We start from the raw sequence: 22,783 nt of genomic DNA, 5'->3' as shown, positions 1-22,783 counted from the left end.
GTATACACTACCATGCCTGGTTTATGTGGGGGTGGGGATTGACCCTATGTCTCATGCATGCCAGACAAGCATGCTACCAACTGACTCACACCTCCAACCTAGTGTGTGTGTGTGTGTGTGTGTGTGTGTGTATGTGTACACATATATGTTTCTTTTTGCTCAAGTGGTGTTCAGCAATGCAGTATTTATACATTAGCGAATATATCCCAGTGACAGGTTTTGGCAATTCAATGTTGGCACAGTAAAGAGAGAGAAAAAAGAGGCGTGTTAGTGGCCCTGGACTTTACCTCCTTGATTGGAAGTTACTATAGTAGCAAGATGGCTTGAGAGATGGATCATTAACACTAGGATCAAAGGCCGGAAGTTATGATGTTTAGCTTTTAAAAGTCAGCTCTGCCATGACTGTCGTAGCTTGCAACTTTCAGCTGAAAGCCACAGAATGGATGCCTGGCATCGGCCTTGGTTCCTGGTTTTTGCCACATTCCTCCTGGTTTCTGGCTTGGTAAGAAAATTAGGAAAATTGGGGGCCCACTGATATCAATCATGTTTTGTTTTATGTATTTCTAAATGTTCATCTTAAATGAGCATTTCTTTCTGGTGGACAGGAGTCAGCAAGATATTGGGCAGAAGTCACTCTGCCAGAGAGGTCAGAAGATTGTGACTGAAAATTATATTTTCCTTTCAGTTTCTCTGTTGTGTGACAGGTTTTCTTTTCAAAAGACAGAGAATGTGAGCTTTGAAAGCCATTTTTGTTGCTGAGTGACATATTGATTGCTACTAGAGTAACTTGACAGGGGTCAAGACTGACAACTGTCAGATGCAATGTCCGCACTTACAAAGCTTAAACAATATGGGGTTTCTCTCCTGCATCTTTGTCAATCTAAACTATTCTTCCAGCAGTGATGGGTAGTTTGTACCCCAAGCTAATTCAAGGTCTTATACAAAATGTCTAATGGCCAAGGAAACCTTTAATTGGAACTTAAAATACATTATATTGAGCTGATGGTGAACAGATAAGAACTACTGAATTAAGATGTGAGGTGCTGCTTCACCATGTTCAACTGTGGCTTAGAGTAGCTCGTAAATCTCTTCTTCCATGCATGCCGGGATCATCTGTGAATGTGTGCTGTGTGATTACTGTGTGAAGAAACTAGGGTGCTTGCCGTAACAAGAGCCACCTGACCAGTTCATCCCCATGTCTTGTCAAACATTTCAGAGTATTCTTTATTTCAGCTCTTAGCTTGTCGTTGAATGAAATTCTACTTTACACCAGTGTGACACAGATTTCATTTTTACAACACGTTTTTTCCATGGCCTCATATAAACTCATGATATTCATCAATTCAGGTGGTGACCATGTCACACAGATCATTCGAGACCCAGGACGGTGAACTAAATTGACTTAGAGAACCCACGTATAACCCACACAGACTGTCTACCAGTCCTGCTGATTTCTTTCTAGATTAAGATTAAGGAATAAGTGATTAAGGAATTTCTCAGAAGGCCTGGGGGAGACAGCCTTCAGTAAAGCTCTTGCCACTGCAGGCAAGAGGACTTGAGTTTCACTCCTAGAATACATGTAAGAAGCCAGGTATGATCGCCTGTGCCTGTAATGCCAGTGCTGGGGAGGACAGAAACACAGGGCTTCTTGAGGCTCGTTGCTCAGCCCTCGTAGCCTAATTGGTGAGCAATGGGTTCCAGTGAGAGACTCTGTCAAAAAGTAGGTAGATGACTCCTGAAGAATGACACTTATGGTTGATTTCTGACCTCTTTAAGCATATCCTCAAACACACATGTACCTGTGCATAACCCACCCCAAAATAAATTTATGATGTTGATTTCACGTTTTGATTTAGGCATTGGGTATGTAACTCAGTTTTTTTTTTTTACTACCCACTTGAAATATATATGTAGTTTAACCAGGTGGTAGTGGCACATGCCTTTAATACCAGCACTTGGGAGGCAGAGGTAGGTGGATCTGAGTTCAAGGGCAGCCTGGTGTACAGGACAGCCAGAGCTACACAGAGAGACCTTGTCTCAAAAGCAAGAAAGCAAGCAAGCAAACAAAAAACATAAAAGGAAAAGAGAAATGTATATATTTTTAAAAAATCACAAAATCTACTCATTGGTCATTTGCTTGGATATTTGGTATTGCAATTTGAATGTAGAGTTCTGGGAGAGACATAAAGTAAACATGGTTATAATGAGGTATTGGGGAAAGTTTATGTTATTAATTGGAAATAAAATTTTAGCTTTTCCAAGCATTGCTCCACGAGTCTTATAGGAGCTTGTGTATAAAGTGAGAGCTCATACGAGGGCTGGAGTCTCGTGCACTGCCTTCTTTTCAAGCTTTGAAGTAGATTATTTTTGGTCTCTACCTTTAAACTCATTGAACAGGAAGGTTCTATATGAAATAAGAATAATCTGTATGGTCAAGATGTCATGTAAGCTCCAGCTTCCTTGTCTGGAACACATGGAAGAAAATGATATATCATTAATAAAAAGAACTGCCTGGTTGTGAATTAGAACCACTATGATTCATGCTGAGGCAGGAGGATTGTAGCAAGTTCAAGGTTAGACTTAGTCTACAATGTGAGTTCCAGCTTAAACAAGGGAGAGACCTTGTGTTCAAAAATAAACACAAAATTGGGGCCAGTGAGATGGCTCAGCAGGCGACTCAGCACTGGCTACCAGGCTTGATGACCTCAGGTCAGTCCTAGGAACTCACACAGGACACAGAGAGACTGACCACAAGTTCTCTGTCCACTACACATGGACACCATATAAATAAGTAAATAAACAAAGAAAAAAACCTTAAAAATGATTATCAAAGGAATCCAAAATTGCAACAAAAATGCTATTTATACTATGGGCATCATAATAATATCTTTTGTGTGTGTTTTTGTTTTACAGCCAGCTCCAGAAATGTTGGGTGAGTCTATTTTGAGTTTTACTCTAGATTTCAGGCCAAAGAATTTATGTGGTAAATCAAAAGGATAGAAGCACTGAGGGTATACTGATGGTGAGTGGAAGGCAACCAGCGCAATGAACTTTGATCAAACACTGGCTGCTTTGTTCACCAGGGAACATTCCAGAACCCATCTGCCCATCTGAAAAATAGAAATACAAGAAAGGCTAATATGGTGGCTTTCTGGGTTGAACAATTTTAGACATTCATTTCCTATTTAGTCACCTAGTCCCACCTTCCAAGCTATATTTACTGACATACTGAGTGACCAATGTCTTATTCCCAAAGTCAACTGACACTCAAGGTGTGGAGAGGACAGAGTGCACATCAGAAGTCCTCTGTCTAGTCCTTAGTCTGGCTCACAGGAGGCTCTCAATTGATTAGAGTCCCAATCAATTAATCTATGCAAATTAAATTAGAATCTGAGGCAACAACTTGTTTCCTTCTGATTGTTTGATTAATGAGATTATTTTTCCTCTCATGAACATAATGGTCAATGTTGGTTTTTTTTTGTTATTTCAGTCAAAGATATAGATGAGGGAATTGAACGAGACATATTTGATATCAATGAAGGTTTGTGGATTTTTCTTCATTCTTTTTTATTACCATATTTAGATAATTTTAGTATTTGTATGTGTGTGTGTGAGGGGGGGGGAGAAAAAGAGGGAGAGGGAGAAGGAGAGGGAGAGGGAGCAGGAGAGAGAGAGGGAGAGAGAGAGAGAGAGAGAGAGAGAGAGAGAGAGAGAGAGTGATTGTGGAGGTCAGAAGAGGCCAAACTTGGGTTGTCAGGGCTTGGTGGCAGGCGACTTTTACTACCTGAGCTATCTTGCAGGACACTTCTTAATTTGTTTTATTATCATGTTTTACTTATATATGATGATGACTTTCATTATGGCATTTCCCGCATGTATGTAATGTATTTGGTCATAATGTAATGGGTCATATTGTCCCACTGCCCTCTTTACCCCCCTCCAATTTCCCTAGACTCCCATCCATCTCTACCTCTTCTCAACTAGTCCCATCTCTACTCTCATGTTTGGTTTTGCCTCCTGTGAATAGATGAGTGTTGTTAGGGTTGCTTACAAAGCCTGGGTGGGGGGTCAAGAGCACGGGCAACTTAACAGTGGCTAATCCACTGAAGAAAATGTCTCCCCCACCCTAAGCAATCATTAAACTGCCCATAGATCTTTGGGGGTGGGACCTCGTGAGCCCCTCTTCCTTTGGAATTTTCAAAGCATCCTCCATTATGTGGCATGGGAACCCAATGTAATAACAGGCATTTAATTCTTCTTTTAGCTTTGGGACTGGACCTTTTTGAGGGAGACATCAGACTAGAGGTGAGTTGCAATGAGGCTTGCGTGATGAATCACAAGTTCAGTGGTGAGTAGCTGAGGATGAATGGGCAAAGGCTTCTTGTTGAGACACTGTCTCTGAACTCATTCAGTGAGCATGCTGTCCTGAAGGACTCATGTATCTGCATCTTCATCTTGCATCGCTCAGGTTTCTGTGTGGTAAAGTCCACCATCACTTAACATATGTGTGGTGCTCTAACTGATTCTATGATTGCAGCAATAAGGAAAATGTTCATTTAAAAACAGCCTCACTGTCCCACCACCCAGCCCAAAGTGTGTGTGTTGGGGGCAGCTTCACTGGTTTAATCTAGTTGAAGTAAAATAAAACTGAATTTGTAAAGCTCACCAATTTTTTATCATCATCATAATAATGTTATTATTATTTTGCCCCACCCCCACATCAGCTATAAATAGTAATGTCAAGGAGGTGTTCTCCCAAACCAGTTTTTAGAGTGCAGATCCTGACCTAGCTGTCATGACATACAGATGAACATATGTGTAGGTGTATATGTGGATTAAGGAGGTATAAAATGTCACTGTCTTACTGGACATGGTGTCTTGTTACACACCTTTGATCCCAGCACTCAGCAGGCAGAGGCAAGTGGATCTCTGATGTCAGGGCCAGCATGGTCTACATGGTAAGTTCCAGGACAGCCAGGGCTCCTCAGTGAGACCCTGTCTCAAAAAAAAAAAAAAGCAAAAAAACAGACAAACAAAAGTGAAGTGAAGTATCCTAGGCACTTTTTAAAAGAAAATCAAGATATGGTTTCTTTTTTGTTTACCATATTTTTAAAAATTTAAGAACTTACCATCTTTTTGTAGGTGTTAGAGACAAACAGAGATACTCAATAAGATGTTTGTGATTCTTATGTTGAGAAGTTTATGTAAACTTAAAAAACAGAGAAATTAACAAGATCACTCATAATTTAAGATGAATTGGATAATGCCCTTGGAAAAGGACATTATCCAGTAGAACTTTTTGATCTACAGAATTCCACAATTCCACAATTTCCCTACCACACTTACTTCCTTACACTCTACACGTCAGAGGCTCACCTCTCAAACCCTCCTTGAAGAAGCAGAGCTGTGAGATAGGACTTGTGGTCTGCTATGTGGCTGAAGCAAGAGAGCTACAGGTTCAAAGCCTGCCTGGGCTACAGAGGAAGCCCCAATCTCAAGATGAAAACTCAAAGAGAAGCTGGGAATGCAGTGTAATAATGAGGGTCTTGTTGGGTCTTATCCTAATAGCACAAAGACAAGGGGAGGGGAAAGGCAGAATAGGACAAGGAGAGGGGAAGAGGAGAAGGGGGGGAAGGCAGAGAAAGTGTAGGGAAAGGGAGAGAAAAAGGAAGGAAGAGAAGAAGAAAAGAGAGGGAGAGGTTCGGGACCCAGACGGATGAAGGAAGGAGGAGAGAGGGAGAAGGGGGAGGAAAGAGAAAAGGAGTAATTGAAGGAAGGGATGAAGAGGATGGGGAGAGGTAGGGAGAGGGATACAAGGGTAGGAAGGAGAGAAGAAAGGGAAGAGGGGGAGGAGTTACCATCGAAGGCTTCTCCTGGTCCCGGAGCCTTCTTTCTCTCTGCCTCCCCGTCTCACCTGAGCCAGGGTGAGACACCTCCTCTGTACCAAGGACTGCCAGTGGGTGCCTCTAGTCCTGCCTTGTCCCCAAACCACAGGCTCCATTTGTACACTGCATGTAAGTGTCTACAAGACACTGCAAATCTGAGGCATCCTCTGACTCTTCCCACTAGCCCTCCCCACCAGAGCCCTCCCCTAGAGCCGTCCTCTCCAGCTGTTCATTGTTGCTTCACTTATTTCATCTCAAGGAAATGCATAAAAATGTCAGGTGTCACCTTTGCTCCTAACCTGTCCCCACCCTTTGCCAACCCATTAATGTACCTGCCATCCTCTCTCCAGCAGTCCTGAGTCATACACTTCTCCCCAGCATCATAATTCAAGCCCTGTCACTTGGTTCTTTGTATGTTTCTAATTCGTCCTTCAAATATTGCATTTCTTTCTCCAGAATCTTTCTACCCAGAAGCCCATTTCCCATAGCAAAGTCATCCTGTCGAGAGGTGACTGTGGGCTGAGAGATGGCCTTGGGGATAAAGCACCTGCTTTTCGTGTTTTTAATACTTAGACATCTACCAGTATTTATAGTGTTGTTTCCAGAAATCTTTTTTTTTTAGTATCATTTCTTCTTTTACTTCATGTTAACTATAGAAATTAATTATTTATTTCTGTAAACTTTATTAATTTATGGTCAAAATTCAGACCCATGCCACATTGGTTTGAGCTAGCAAGAATAACTGTAAACTTCACTTATTTCCAGATTGACTATTGATTGGTTTTGACGAGTTCACTTAACTGGTCCTTTTCACATTTATTTTTGACAGACACAAGGGAAGAATTCCATCATTGGAGACAACTATAGATGGCCACATACCATTCCATATGTTCTAGAAGATAGCTTGGGTTAGTACACACTTTGGAGTGTCCACAGCTACTGTGTGTTCCTGAGATGATAGATTAACGTGTACCAGAATGGCCTTGTGCCGTGTTAAGGATTTTTGTTGTTGTTCCTCTGTGTGGCTATGTATGTTTACTTAAAAAAAGCAAAATGAAGAATTAAAGATCTTATATAATTCAGCCTGAATATATGTTGGGTTTTGACCAATATAAGGTCAATTCCGTCAACCTTGATGGAGAGCTTGCTTGGTGTGGAATTCTCAGGGCATAAACGTTAGGGAGACACTCTTGGTTCTAATAAGGTTTGTTCTAGACTTTATTGCTTATTTTTAATCCATAGTCTCTTTCTCCTTCACTTCCCCTTCCCTCTCATTATCCCCACCCCCATGTGTCTGTGAGAGCAGTGCCTGTGGTAGACAGAGAAGAGTGCTGGATCCTCTGGAGTTGGAGTTACAGTCAGTTGTGAGCCACCTGACATGGTGCTGGGAGCTCAGGTTGGGTCCTCTGGGAGACCAGCAGACTATTGGGGCTGGTCATCTCTCCAGCTCCAATAGTCTTTATTTTAAAGTAGCATTTCTTCATGTTTAGTTACTTATTTATTTCTTGCAGAGCTGATGATGGAATCCAGGGCCTTGGGCATGCTAGGACATGGAGCACCTCTGATCATTTACAGACTGTAAACAGTCTGTGATTAAACAAAAAAGGATTCATTTTTATTATTTTTAGCTTTGTGTATGTGTGCATGTCTGATGAGTGAGTACTACATGTGTGCAATGCCTGCAGAGGCCACATGAGACATAGAGTGCCCTGGAGCTGTTTGGAGTCATTGCATGTGGGTTCTAGGAACTGAATTCCAGTCCTCCAGAAGAGCAATATAATAACTTAACTACTGAAACATCTCCACAACCCTAGCCCCAGCACAGGGTGTAAATAGGAACAAATCCCACAAAATAACCAATCAAACCGATTTATAGAAAATGGCATTGCTTTGCCAAGATTTTATTTTGCCAGGTCCAGATGCTAACAAGAGTCCTCTATCTTTTATTTTTTCAGGAAACAAATAAAATTCCTAGTTTAGTATTAAATCATTAAGAATTCAGAAGAGAGTTGTGGAGACTGCGAGCATTAGGATGAAATTCAGATCTTTAGGACCCACATAAATGCTGTCTGGTGTGGGAGGCAGCTGTAATTCCATCCTCCTTGGTGATAAGGATCCCCAGAGCAAGCTGGCTATGGAGACTAGCCATATCGGAAAACTCGGAGTGTTCGAGAGACCTTCCCTTAATGAGTAAGGTAGAAGAGCCAGGGAGGACGAGACCTGATATCATCCCCAGATTCCACATGTTGTGCACATATGTGCATGTGTACCAGTGAAAGTGCACCCTCATGCACACATATGCCACATGCGACACACAGCACACACACATGCCACATGCACACACATGTGTCACATGCACACACACATGCCATATGCACACACATGTGTCACATGCACACACACATGCCATATGCACACACATGTGCCACATGCACACACACATGCCACATGCACACACACACATGCCACATGCACACACACATGCCACATGCACACACACGTGCACACACACAAAGGAAAAGGGTGGGAGTAGTCAAAATAACCTAATAAAAAACTAAGAAAAGCTCCTCATGTAGAACAAATTTAGACTGGGTGTTTGTTGGTAGTACACACCTTTAATCCCAACACTTGGGAGGCAGAGGCAGGCAGACCTCTGTGAGTTCGAGACCATCCTCCAGGTCCAGAACAGCCTCCAAAGCCACAGAGAAACCCTGTGTCGAAAAACCAAAAAAAAAAAAAAAAAAAGAAATTTAGTTATGAGCTAGGTATAGTGGTGCACATGTCTTATCCCAGCAGTCCTCTGGAAAGAAAGGCAGCATGACCCTGAGCCCTGGGCCTGACCAAGCTATGAGAGAGAGGGAGGAAGAGGGAGAGAGAGACAGAGAAAGACAAAGACAGAGAGAAGGGGAGAGAGACAGAGAGAGGGAGGGAGAGACAAAGACAGAGAGACAGAGACAGAGAAAGACACAGAGACACAGACACACACACACACAGAGACAGAGACAGAGAATACAAGCCAGCCTGGCTCATTTGGGAAGAGCTCATTTCTCTGTGGACTGGTGAAGCAGTGCCTCTGACAAGCATCAGTTTGAAAAATATCCTTTGGGGGAAATATGAAAAATAATGTCTCCTTAAGAATCAAGCATATCTTGGGCTGGGGATGTGCCTCATTTGGTAGAGCGCTTGTCTGGCATGCATGCAGCCCTCCACGTCACACACATCATGGCTCTCCATAGACAACTGGCTCTTAGTGAGTCATCAAGAAGAAGGTATTGAGTGAGGAGATGGCCAAGGATGCAGCTCAGGTTTGAGGAACAACTGTTTTGAGAACATGATAGGCTAAGAATTCAGCCTATATTCTCCAATTCAGATTATCAGATTTTTATATAATTGTAATTATGGTGTTCTAAATTTTTCTGTTTCTTTCATTTAATGGATTGCATTTTCAGGTTGTGTCTTTAAACTACATTAATAATTTATTGTGTGTTTGCACATGTGCCATGGTGTGAAGGTGCAGTCAGAGGACCTCTCCACATGTAGGTCCCAGGAACTGTACCACTGTTGGCTGAGATCCTGGCATTTTCAGCCACTTCCCTCATCCTTAAGGTGACAAGGATGACTCGCATGAGCCAGGCCAAGATTTCTACAAACGACCCTGTGGTAGTAAGGCCTGTGGTAGTAAAGGCACATGGTAAACAGATAGCTTAACTCGGCAGAGGTCTCTACCATTTGTGATACTTTTACTCATAGTCTGCTTCTCCTCAGAAGGATGAAAAGTCTCCTCTCAAGACTTTACAAACAGGTCCCAATCCATCCCACTCTAAGGCAGTCATGTGGTGGCCACAGTGTCTTGCCTAACTAAGGATGTGTTAGGCTTGAAACAGAGATCTCAATGCACACTTTTGTCTTCTGTCAGAGCTGAATGCTAAGGGAGTTATCCTCAACGCGTTCGAACGCTACCGTCTTAAAACATGCATTGACTTCAAGCCGTGGTCTGGAGAAGCTAACTATATATCAGTGTTCAAGGGCAGTGGGTAAGTTCAAGGGTTATCTGATAAGGTTCAGAGGAGACTATTGTTCCCCAGGGCATCACACCACAGCAATGGTCCATGCTCTGTCCTTTGCTATTTGTGCAGATCATGACCTTTAGACCTGGTTTCTCTGGCCATAAAATAATGTTTTCACAGTAGTAGAGGGTCTGTCTGGTATGTGCAAGTCCCTGGTTAGGTCCACTGTACTATGAAAAGGAGAGAGTGGGAAGGAATAAAGAAAAGGAGAAGGAAGGAGGAGAGGGAGGAGGAAGGGGAGAAAGAAAAAAGGAAGGAAGGAAGGGAGGGAGAGAGGGAGGGAAGGAGGAAGGAAGGAAGGGGCAGCCAACTTGGTGCTGGAAAGATGGCTCAGTCGCTGAGATTCTTGCTGTATAAATACGAAGACCACCTGAGTTCACATCCCCAGCACCATTTGAGAAAAAAATTGGTGAGACCGATTTTCACTCAGGGAGGTAGGGGAAGATTCTTGGATGTTACTGAACAGCTTGCCTAACCAAATTGCTAAGCTTCAGGCTTTGTTAAGAGACTCTGTCTCAAAAGGTAAGGCAGAGGGCAACTGAGGAAGACACTTTTCTGGCCTCCACATGTGTGCACACCTACATAAACATGTATACACAAATGCAAATACACTAAAATAAATAAGAAAATAGAAAATGTTTTCATGCTTGCAATGGTGCTGCATGCCTTTAATTCCAGCACTCAGGAGGCAGAGGCCAGCAGATCTCTGTGAGTTGGAGGCCAGCCAGCCTGATCTACAGAGTGAGTGCCAGGACAGATTCCAAAGCTACACAGAGAAACCCTGTCTCAAAAAACCAAAAAAAGAAAAAATTGTTTTCTTACACATATTTCATACACAACCAGACTACCAATGTCAACATATAGTAAGCATGAATGGATGTCATTTATGCTATAGCCTTGTGAATTTCATCTTGTTTACAACTGAATACTCTTTATTCTCCCTTCAAGTAAAATGTATTGTAGATTGTGTGTGAATTCATTTTTAACTCAGTAAGTCTTATTACTCGAAAGGTGGCAGTGTCATTGACCTTAACACAGTGATTCTGAGTGATTGCTGTCCCTATAAAACTCTTGTTTGGTAATTGAGAGATAACTCAACTGTTAAGGCACAAGCTGGTCTTGTAGAGGAACCATACTGTTCCCAGCATCCAAGTTGGATGACTCACAACCACCTGTGATTCCAATTCCAGGGGTTCAGATCCCTCTTCTGACTTCTGGGATATCCAAACACATGCTTGTACCCAGACAGACACACAGAGATAAACAATGAAATCACAAAACAAAACAACTCCTGGTGATGGGCATATCAATGACTATTTAAAAAAGGTTGTGATTCCCAGGGATGAGCATGGGTGACTTGTCACTGTGCATTTTATGGTGCCAAGGTAAGTTCTCTAAAAATTCTCTGTCCTGCATGGTTTTTATGCTGAGAGCAGTTTCGTGTCCAGGCACAACAGAAGGACATATGCAGTTAAACAAGTGGGCTAAGCAGCAAGGTCTCTGTCTTATGACCTTGACATTCCTCATGCAAATGTCCTGTTCCTGGTCTGCAAACTCTCCATCAGGTGCTGGTCTTCAGTGGGAAACAGGCATGTTGGGAAGCAAGAGCTGTCCATTGGGGCAAACTGTGATAGAATAGCGACAGTTCAACATGAATTCCTCCATGCCCTGGGATTCTGGCATGAGCAGTCACGTTCTGACCGGGATGACTATGTCACTATAGTTTGGGACAGGATTCTGTCAGGTATGTTTCTCTTACATCCTTAATTACAGGTCAAATTATGGAGGAGCCTTGCATCAGTACCAGCCTGGTAATGGGTGTCTGTACTTTGAGACCAGATATACTTGTTTGTGTCTACAAATTCATCTGATATCAAGTTGCTATCAGTTGTCCAGTAGCAGGGTACTAAGCAGCCTGGTGTCTTCTCTAAATACACTCAATTTAATGTTTTAAAATGATTGTCGTTGGGGCTCATGATGGCTCAAAAAATAACATTTTAAATTTACAATTGTAATGATACATATTTATGGGCAACAAGGTGATATTTTTCTATGTGCACATTAATAAACTAGCACATTTATCACCTCATTTAAAATAAACTCGATCAGCATACCTGTCACCTTATGCAGCTTTTTTTGTGATAAGACATTGTTAATAAGACACAATCTTATTTGTAATTTTAAAATACAGAATACACTACCATAAAATATAGTCAATGTGATTTAAATGCATGTACAAGAATCCCAGTAACCTTTGGGTCCTCAACTATGTCCTTTTCCAATGACTCTTGTTCATGTTATCAACGCAGGGTCCCATTTTAGCGAACTCCCTAAAGTCCCGCTTTTTACCTGATTTTCTGAGTTTGTGAAACCTTTACCATTGTTGGTCGGTGACTCTGAATGTTTCCACATTGCTTTGTAGAACTTTCCTTTAGCAGTTGGTGGAACCTTAGACTTGTGGCAGTACTGGAAGTGCCGATGTGCTAGTTTGATTGTTGTTATCATAGTTATGAATGGCACCAGCAGGTTCAAAGACTGGAACACGTATCTGGAACACGTGACATTCAGTAGAGAACTCATACAAAGTTTGCTCTATTACACTTTGTATTTTTCATTTAACAGTGTTTAGTAAGAACAACTTAATTTTGTGAAGATAAAATAATTAAAGTTTTAAAATTTATCTAGGCAGGGAACACAATTTCAACATCTACGATGACAGTAGTTCAGATTCCCTGAATGTTCCCTATGACTACACCTCGGTCATGCACTACAGTAAGACAGCTTTTCAAAATGGAACAGAGCCCACCATCGTCACAAGGATCTCCGACTTTGAAGATGTGATTGGCCAAAGAATGGACTTCAGTGACTATGACCTGATGAAGCTGAACCGGCTGTACAACTGTTGTATGTGATGGGTACCTTGATGACCTGTATTTCCCTTTGCCTTGCAGGAAAAGGGATGCTCTGGACACCTTTGGGGTTTCTGAGATTATGGAAGTTTGATTTAAAAAAAAAAGAGCAGAGTAGCACCCAGGTCCCAATCTACTAGCCACTTGGAGCACTTTTCTTCTTACAAAGTTTGCCTTGAGATTTAGTAAAGCAATCCGAGTTCTTGCAGAAATGTGCCCCGTACAGATTTTTGAAGGCTTTACTAATTGCAATGTAGACCATTTCTATATTCAAACATCTCTTAGGGTATAATGAAATGTGCAGTTGAACTGTGAGACAAAATAACCTTTGCTGTGGCATTAAGGTTTAACTAACAGGAGGAATATTGACTCAGGTTTCCACAAATATATGAGAAAAAAGGAGTTGGTGTAGACTGTGAATTCGCACGCACAACGCTAAGTTTATATTGGGCTTCTGCAGACAGAGAAGTAAGTGTCTTCCCATCAGCCAGTGACACAGCCAGACAGATGTTGCCTTTCCAGCGATGCTCCCCAGAGCTCTGTGATCACAGGTTTCTCCCTTATGCCATCCTGTTGTATGAGTGCTCATGTCTTTTTCATCTCTGCTTTCGTAGCTTCTTCCTTTAGTTTTATGGACTCCTGCGATTTTGAGTTGGAAAATATCTGTGGCATGATCCAAAGTCCAGGGGATTCTGCTGACTGGCAACGGGTTTCACAGGTTCTGGGGGGTCCAGAGAATGATCACTCCAATATGGGCCAGTGCAAAGGTAACAAGTTTTATGATCAGTGGCTCCAGCCCTCTTGTTTGGTCTGAAAGACCAGTGTTTTTCTCTCTCTCTCTCTCTCTCTCTCTCTCTCTCTCTCTCTCTCTCTCTCTCTCTCTCTCTCTCTCTCTCATAATTATTATTGGTTTAAAAATAATCTAGTTTTATTATTCCAAATTATGTATATGTAGGGGTGGGGGTATGTACACGTGTATATGGATGCCCTTGGGTGGGGGCATGCACATGTGAGTAGACATGTTCTCAGAGGCCTTAGATCCTTTGGAGTTACAAGCAATTGTGAGCTGCCTGACATGGGTTCTGGGAATGAACTCTGATCCTTTGCAAGAACATTAGGTGTGTTAATCACTGAGCAACCTCTCCATCTCCTTTATCAGAATTATTAATGATAGCCCATTCAGTTTTTCAAAGGAATGAGACTTACACACAATAAAGGAGTGCCATTTCCTTGTTTTTCTTCACTCAATGTTTTTTCTTCTACAGATCACAGCTTGGTTCTGTGAGAACTCCATCAGTATGTTTGCAGAGCAGGATAGAATGAACCTCTCAGAAGGACTTAGATTTGAGGGGCCATTTGTCTTTCCTAGCACTTCACAGAATGTAGGAAACTAGTGAGCATCTCTGGGCTGTTAGTTACTTTATTCTGGAATCGTAGCTGGATATAATTGTGTGTTCCTGGTACCAAAATACCTACAATGAAGACAGGAAGTTCCCGCCTAGGCATTTCCAAGTTCTTCCTAATTTTGGAAACTGTAGTAAGAGAAAGGGTGCCTAAGTATGTCTCATTTATGAACTCCCTGGTTATAGAACTGTGTCTTAATGCCCAGTGCAATATCATGCTTGGCTTTTTTTTTCTGTTGCTATAACTTGGCACTTTGTTTTTTAATATTACTGACACTTGGAAGTTTAAGAGCGGGGTACCTGGTCTGCTTGTCATCTGCAGAGTGACATTCTCTTCATCACAGGGCAAGAATCACCACATGGTCACATAGAACTTTCTACTGTCTCATCTCTTCTAAAAAGGCCACAAATACTTAGATGAGGGCTTCACACTCATGACTTCATGTTTTCCTAATCACCTCCAAGGGTCTTAACATATAAATTTAGAAGTTATTTCCAATGCATGAACTTTGGGGGCCACAACTAGACTATAGCATTTGTGTATGGTGGGAACTAAGCAAACACTAAAGAAAGCAGCCATATGATCAGAGCTCTGCTGTCTCTTGGTTCTGCTTCTGTGCCCTGAACAGATTCCGGCTTCTTCATGTATTTCAACACCAGCTCTGTAAATGAGGGGGACACAGCAATGCTGGAGAGCAGAATGCTGTACCCCAAGAGAGGATTCCAGTGTTTGGAATTTTATCTGTACAACAGTGGAAATGAAAGTGACCAAGTGAACATCTATACCCGGGTGTACACCGCAGGCAATCCAGATGGTGTTTTAACCCTTCAGAGAGAAATAAAAGGTATGGTATCTAAATTCTTACAGTTTGAATGCAGGTGAGGCATTCTCTTCAATTAATGTGGCAACCGGCAGTAGAGCAGGGGCCGATGACACATGACTTCCAAATAGAACTTGATCTGTCTTATTCAATTAGGAAGTTAAAATGAGGGTCTTTTATTATGTGATACTTACTTAGAAAACATAGCTGGTCTCTGGAACTGTGGATTTCAGTTTGTATTCAGTAATAAAAGTACACTGTAAACTATGGGCAGCACAGGGAGGGTTAATGCATAAAGAAACTAAACTAGGGGATAGATGAAGGAAGGACCGGCATCAGGGAGGAGTGGGCTTGTCCCTACATAAACACCGTTGGGACATTCATTTTATCTCACTATGGCCTGATCTTACCAAAGTGCTATTCAAGTGGAAAGGGAACTCTACCTAACTTCCAGCTTAAATCCCTGTGAAGGCGTCTGCTACGGTTTGAAGTAAATGCGACTGAGAGAGCTTTTTTTGTGTGTGTGTGGGGAGGGGGGTTCCACATTGCACGTCAGCAGGTATTAGAGAGGTAGCCAACTGACCACATATTGAGGCAGATGGGAAAGGAAGGGATGTGGGCCATTGTACTAGTTACTTTCCTCAGTGTTAGGACAAAATACCTGACAAAAGCAAGTTAAGGAGGGATTCATTTTGGACCAGTTTGAGGGCACAGTCCATCATGGCAGGGAAGGCATGGGAGCAAGAGTGTGAGGTAGCTGCTCACATGGCATCTGTAGCCAGGAAGCATAGAGACCAGAGTAAAAGTGGTTGGCTCATTTTCTTTTTTGGTGCAGTCCAGGACTCTAGCCCAAGCAATGGCTAGAGTCCTGGACTGCACCAAAAAAGAAAATGCATGTTTAGGATGATCTTTCTATTTTAATTGACCTCATTTAGAAAATCTCTCACAGATGTGCACAGGGTCTGGTCTCCATAGTGGTTCTAAACCCCACCAAGTTGACACTCATGATTAACTAGCATCAGCAAACAGACTACTCTTTCTTGTTGTACACACTGACCCCTTAATTTAATGGACAAAAACAAACACACTATGAACTGAGTACACACTGCCCTATATGTCACCACACCCCTCATTCATGACAGCCTCTGAAATACAAGTGCTGCTTGAGTTTGTGAGCACCCATGCATAGTGAGGTTTTTAATCTCAGAAAAAATCTGCATGCATTATATATATATATATATGTATGTATATATATATTCCATATAATTCTCTAAGATAGATATTAAATTGTATCTTACCTTTGTTAGTATGTATTATGCATCAATACGTATATTAATGCAAATATTAAAGTATGTATATGCCATTGTCCATGTTTGGGATGGAGATCTGCCCCATGAACAACCTGTGAGTCTATTATAGACAGTAAGTAACACAAGATTCTCAGGAACCCGCTTATGAGTCCATCTGGGTTTCATGGGTAGGAAGGACCATAATGAGGTCAGATCTGCAAATGCAGATGGAAAGTTTTTGTTCAGTGTGTAACCTACCCACGGACAGTAGCATGTTGTATAATCTGAATATTTATCATTTATTCCCAGGCAATTTCAATTCCCATGAAGTGCTGATATAGTCAAATTTCTGGTCAGTGTTAACTGACTGTTTGACTGTTTTCTGCCTTGTTGTCATGGGGGCTCCAGAGGAATTTTCAATGCCGTTTCTCACTGGAGTAGGGGGTATATGGTGGTTTGACTTTCCCTTCCCGGCTTAGCTCTTACCAAAGACACCATAGACTAAAAGAGAGACTCTCCCCTCATTTCCAGCTTAAATGAGCTGAAAAGTCTCCCATATGCAGTGAGCTGGATGTGAATGACAGGAAGGAAGTGGGTTGTAGGAGAGAGGGTACCACTGTCAGGTAAGTACTTTGAACACTGAGTTCCTGGGAGTGGACACGATGTGGTTTCCTGGGTTTGTAGATTCCTGGTTAATACTGCTAAAATTCCACTGAACTTCAAGTATTCCAGTTATGTTATACATATATAAAGAAGTCTTATTGTGAGTGCTAACAAATGGAAGGTGATAGTATTGCTCTGCTGTTAACCAATACAGAATGCCAGGTAACTCATAAGCAGAACATAGCACTAAGAGATTGGGTGCTTACCCATCTCTGAGAAAGGGTGAGCTATCTGAGAAGCAGGTATGTAAACATTAAACATCCCTGCGAACAGTCCAACTTCAGCAATGCCCTGGGATAAATAACTGAAAAGACCCCACATCCAGAAGGATCAGGGACTATTGTTGTCTTTGAAGGACAGAACTCTAATGCTGACCATGTCAGCACAGCATTCCTAGTCTTCATCACCCTTGAAACAGTGACTCTTTCTACAGAAATACCCACTGGGAGATGGCAACTTTACTACGTAACACTGCAAGTGACTGAAAAATTCCGAGTGGCATTTGAAGGACTGAGAAGCCCTGGTTCATCATCGGGTGGTCTGTCTATCGATGACATCAATCTGTCAGAAACCAGATGTCCACATCATATCTGGCATATACAGAATTTCACACAGCTTCTTGTCAGCCAGAATGCAGAAATACACAGTCCTCCATATTATTCTCCCAAAGGCTATGCTTATCAGATTTACTTGAAATTGAATTCCTTGCCTAATGTAGGGATTTATTTCCACCTGATCTCTGGTGCCAATGACGATCAATTACAGTGGCCGTGTCCCTGGCAACAAGCTACAATGACACTCTTGGATCAAAATCCTGACATCAGACAGCGTATGTCAAACCAGCTGAGTATAACTACAGACCCAACGATGACCAACGGTTTGTAGCTTGTTTTCTTTATGGCTAGGGACAGGATTACTTTTCAAGGAGGATGGTAATTTGGGAGTGAGAGATTGCACAGTTGGTTACTTAGGGCATGTTCAGCCTTGAAGTGAAGATAGTCAGCTTCAGGGAAAGGATTCAATTGTGGAAGACACAGTTCCTGAGCAGAAGGCTGTTAGACATGTCAGCAAGGACCGGGACACTGGGAATTAATCAACTTCGAATTCTAGGTATTGGCTAAAGAGTGTTGGCTTTGGAGGCTGGCATGCTTGGGTTCAAATATAATATTTGCTTCTCACTAGCTATGTGATCCTGTATAAAAACCTTCTTCAAGCCCCACTGTCCTTGGCTGTTAAACCAAGGCAGGGAACAATAATGCCACAGATGTGTTAAAAGAATTAGAAGAGATCAATACAGAAGCCTGTGGAGAGGGAGAGCCCCTCTGATGTTGAGTTTCTTTTGCCCATGCTGCCCTGTCACACTACTGACATTATGGGAAACAATCAGCTTTTGAGATGAGGGCTTCCAGTCAGAGTGGAGATGCTGGGATACTGGTGGCAACAGCATGGAAGTGGATGTGACATCTTATTAATGAATCTTAGAGGGTTTACCCATGGAAACAGCATTCCAAGTCTCAAAAAGAGCCATCACCCAGGGAGCTTCAATAGCCTTTTGTCCCTGGAAACTGACTAGAGGGAAAAATAGAATTATGGGAAGCTGAATATCACCAAAGGAATTTTATAAATGGCAAGGATGGACCAAAGTGACATAGGAAAAATAGAGACTGAATCTGATGGAGAAAAAAACTATCACAGAAACTGGAGGGTTTAAACATTCAGATACTTCATCCTTTTCCACCATGTTCCTTGGGGTAACATCGAAATATCACTAAGTTCAGTTTATGAGAGAAATTGTTCTTTGCTCGTATTGAAAACTCTCAGCAACTTACTGCCTTAGCTCAGTTAAAAGGGCCAATTGCAACTCAGAAGGCTGTTGAGGCTTGACCTCACCAGACAGAAGGGTTTTTGTAAAAGGCAGTGTTCATAGGGGTGATATCCCTACCTGGCAGCACCCCATTCATTGTCTAGAGCAATAGTTCTCAATCTGTGGCTCTCAACCCTTGTGTGGGGGGTCGAATGACCCTTTCACAGGGGTCACCTAAGACCATCAGAAAACACAGATATTTACATTATGATTCAAATAGCAGAAAATTACAGTTATGAAGTAGCAATGAAAATGATTTTATGATTAACAAGAAGAACTGTATTACATTAGGAGGGTTGAGAACCACTGCTCCGGAGTTTGGGCCTCACTGGCAAGCAATCTCATTTCCTTTAGGACTGTGTGAGTGAGCAAGCTCCAGCGACTTGCCTAGGAATACATCATAGATCAATAGCATCAATTAATCCTCTTCAGCTTCATCCTAATTGCGTCTCACTGTCTGAGTTTTCCTACCACTGAAAGCTACAATGATGCTAAACACAGACCATCAATATAAATTGCTTTTTCAGATGATGGAAGTTATTTTTGGGACAGGCCTTCCAAGGTGGGAAATGTGGCTCTTTTCCCTAATGGAACTCAGTTTAGAAGAGGCAGAGGCTATGGAACCAGTGCCTTCATAACCCACAAGAGGCTGACCAGCAGGGAGTTCATCAAAGGAGATGATGCTTACATCCTACTGACTGTTGAAGGTATAGAAAAAATAGTAGTTTTATGTGAGCTTGCTCCTTGTTGTGGCCATTGGTTGTCTGCCATGTCCTTCTGGGTTTTGTTTTTAGATATGTTATAGGATATGGGAGGAACTGGACACAAATGGCAATTTTTTGTATGAATGATTAGAAATATGAAAGTAGTTTAATTTGAAACATCAAAAGTGCTAACATAACATAAAATAAAAGTTAAACATTTATTTAGTCTATTGTGGGACAACAGCAGAAACCTTGAGGCTGGAAATCTGTTATCTTACTTCATCACCCAGGAAACACAAGCCTGGGTAGGAGATTAGTGGGTGTGGCCCTCAGAGCTCCAACTGCCAGTCAAGCATGGTGATTGTCACCCAGTGCCCCCACCGTGTGTGTGAGTATACAAGTGTGTGTTTTGTGTGTGAGTGTGTGTATGTGTATTTGAGTGTGTATTTGTGTGTGAGTGTGTGTATGTATATTTGAGTGTGTGTGTGTGTGTGTGTGTGTGTGTGTGTGTGTGTATGTAAACCAGTGGACAACTCTGGCTGCCTTAGGCACCACCTGCTATGTTTTTTGAGATAATCTCTCACTTTTGCCTAGTAGGCTGGCTGGCTGGTCTCTGAGCCTGTTACCAGCCTGTCTTTCCAGCTCTCCAGTGCTGAGATTATAGGCAGGCACCACTTCATATGGCTTTTTTTTTTTTTTTAAACACAGGTTCTGGAGAGTGAAGTCAAGTTCTTAGCCGGTAGCCATCTCCTCATCTTTGTCCAATTGTTATTTGACTGCCCATGAATGCTGCTCCATCATGCACCAAGATACATGCTTTAGTCTTAAGCCTGAACTCTGAGTATTATCTGCCTCCAATGGCAAGTAATGCAAAATCTGACTTCCACCATGCTCTCTCTTTCCCTCTGCAGACATATCTCACCTCAACTCTACAGGGATCATCCCAGATCCTGTCCCCCCCTCGACCAGCATTGTCCCAGATCCTGTCCCCACCTCAACGGTCCAAAATGCCTGTTCTGAGGTTGAGTGTCAGAATGGAGGCATCTGCACTGTCCATGATGATAGAGCTGAGTGCAAGTGAGGGCTCACTTGGGATCTTCCACTGTCTTACTCTCTCATTAGATATGTTCTTGTTCTGCTGGCAGTTAGATGCTGATAATTCACATGGATGAGATTGATCAAGTCTTGTTAGGGTTTCTATTGCTATGATGAAACACTGTGACCAAAAGCAGATTGGGAAGTTAAGGGTATATTTGGCTTATGATTTCACATCGTAGTCCATTTGACTGAAGGAAGTCAGGACAGGAACTCAAACATGGCAGGAACCTGGAGCTGATGCAGAGGCTATGGAAGGGTGCCGCTTACTGGCTTGCTTCCCCTGCCTTGCTCAGCCTACTTTCTCATAGCACCTAGGATCACCACCCCAAGGATGGCACCTCCCACAGTGCGCTGGGCCCCCCAGCATCAGTCACCAATAAAGAAAATGTGATACAGGCTTGAGTGCAGCCCAATCTTACGGAGGTATTTTCTTAATTGAGGCTCCCTCCTCTCAGATGACTAGCTTGTGTCAATCTGATACAGAACTATGCAGCACAATTACTCTTTTGAACTCCATCTGGGTCTTTGGCTAGCCACCATAACAATTATTTGTGAAGAAATAGTGTACTACAGTCTAATTGCAAAATTATATATCTTATTATATTATATATCTTATTAAATCCTCACAGCAGTCCTGTCCCTTGACTCTGCTGGTCCCCATTTTCTAGATGACTATGCTGAATTGCTGAGTCCTTAGCCAAGGTGTGGTGCTCACAATGGTGGACCAGATACCCACTTGGCTTTCTCCCTACTCCTGGAGCTGCTGTCTTGGTATCAGATTAGTTATCATGGTCTCCCTACCTTGCCACCTGGTGCTATTTTCACAGCTTCAGGTAGTCTAGGGTCAAATAGTTATGAACTTCAGCCAGTGTTCAAATATGCTAGAGGTGACCGGGTCCTTTAATGATGAACATGTCCACAGTTAAATGTCACCATCTCTCTTCATGTAGGTGTCCTGCAGGGGAAGACTGGTGGTACATGGGAAAAAGGTGTGAGAAGAGAGGGTCCACCCAAGACACCATAGTCATTGCTGTTGCTTCCACTGTCACTGTGTTTGCGGTGATGTTGATCATCACTCTTGTCAGTGTCTACTGTACCCGGAGGAAATATCGTAAGAAGACTAGTTCAAACACGGCAGCCTTGAGTCTAGAAAATGTAAGTCCAATGTAATGTTTGGTCATTCAAAGTTTTGAGAGGCAGCCACATGAAGAAGAGATGACATTTTAGTAGACTTCTTCATTTTTAACCTTTTTGTGTCTTGAGCTAAGTTAACTGACTTGAGACTATTTTGCACTCCTGTTATCACCACTGTGAATTTGAGAGTCTGAATTTTGGGTCTGCAGAGGCTTATTTGAGGGGCCTCATTATACTCTGGGAGTTATATCTGGTTGTTCATGCTTTTCTGGGGTGAACCACTTAGCTCAACCTCACAGCTGACTTTGCCTGTAAGTGTCCACCTCCCTAGCAAAGGGGACATGGTTTATCAACGTCTTTGTTCTGAGGGTTTTGCATGGCTGGGTTCGGGAAGTGGGTGGAAGTATGTTTGGGAAAGTGTCTCCCTTAAAAAAGGCTCCAGTGAGAAACTCATGCCACAAAGGCCAGGACATCTTCCCGAGGACAGAGCAGACACTGCATGCCAGTCAGGAGGGATGCTGGGAGACTGTGATGAGGGCTTCATTTGAAACCTGGACTGTTGCATTGTGATCCACTGAAGTGGCAGCTTTCATATTTTGGAATTATGTCATCAATTGTTCTTTCTCCTTTCAGCAACATGCTTTTTGAACATCAACTCAATCAGACAGCCAGCAAGTGAGACGAAAGGGACTCTTCATCACGGAAGGATATTTCACCTGAGCCGTATGACATTTACAGCTTTCCAAAAAAAGACAATATCTGTAAATAGCTGAATTATAATAAATCATTATTTTGGCAAAAGTCAAATTGGTGATCTCTCTCCCTCCCTGCTTCTCTCAGCAGTTCAGGACTTTTTAGGTTTATAAGAATGACATTAAAAGGGAGGAAAACAGAGGCAGCTTTCCAAATTATTGTCCCTTCTAATCAGGGACAAAATATTGGACCT

At 42.3% G+C, this 22,783-nt stretch overlaps 1 protein-coding gene across 1 annotated transcript; it reads left to right on the top strand.

Moving 5' to 3' along the window:
• The first annotated feature begins 439 nt into the window (after positions 1-439).
• Positions 440-22,485, top strand: Mep1b (meprin A subunit beta). The gene is made up of 15 exons (XM_027400548.2): positions 440-502; positions 2,914-2,932; positions 3,491-3,541; positions 4,265-4,305; positions 6,715-6,793; positions 9,802-9,919; positions 11,518-11,696; positions 12,638-12,856; positions 13,476-13,628; positions 14,894-15,109; positions 17,471-17,914; positions 19,429-19,608; positions 20,517-20,682; positions 21,654-21,858; positions 22,471-22,485. Exons 1-15 carry the CDS (start codon positions 440-442, stop codon positions 22,483-22,485), a joined length of 2,148 nt encoding a protein of 715 aa, XP_027256349.1.
• The last annotated feature ends 298 nt before the right edge of the window (positions 22,486-22,783 follow it).

The sequence above is a fragment of the Cricetulus griseus genome, chromosome 2, assembly GCF_003668045.3.
Source record: "Cricetulus griseus strain 17A/GY chromosome 2, alternate assembly CriGri-PICRH-1.0, whole genome shotgun sequence".
Classification (NCBI taxonomy): domain Eukaryota; kingdom Metazoa; phylum Chordata; class Mammalia; order Rodentia; family Cricetidae; genus Cricetulus; species Cricetulus griseus.
Note: the sequence above shows the minus strand (reverse complement) of the source record. Positions and strands in the feature narration are given on the sequence as shown.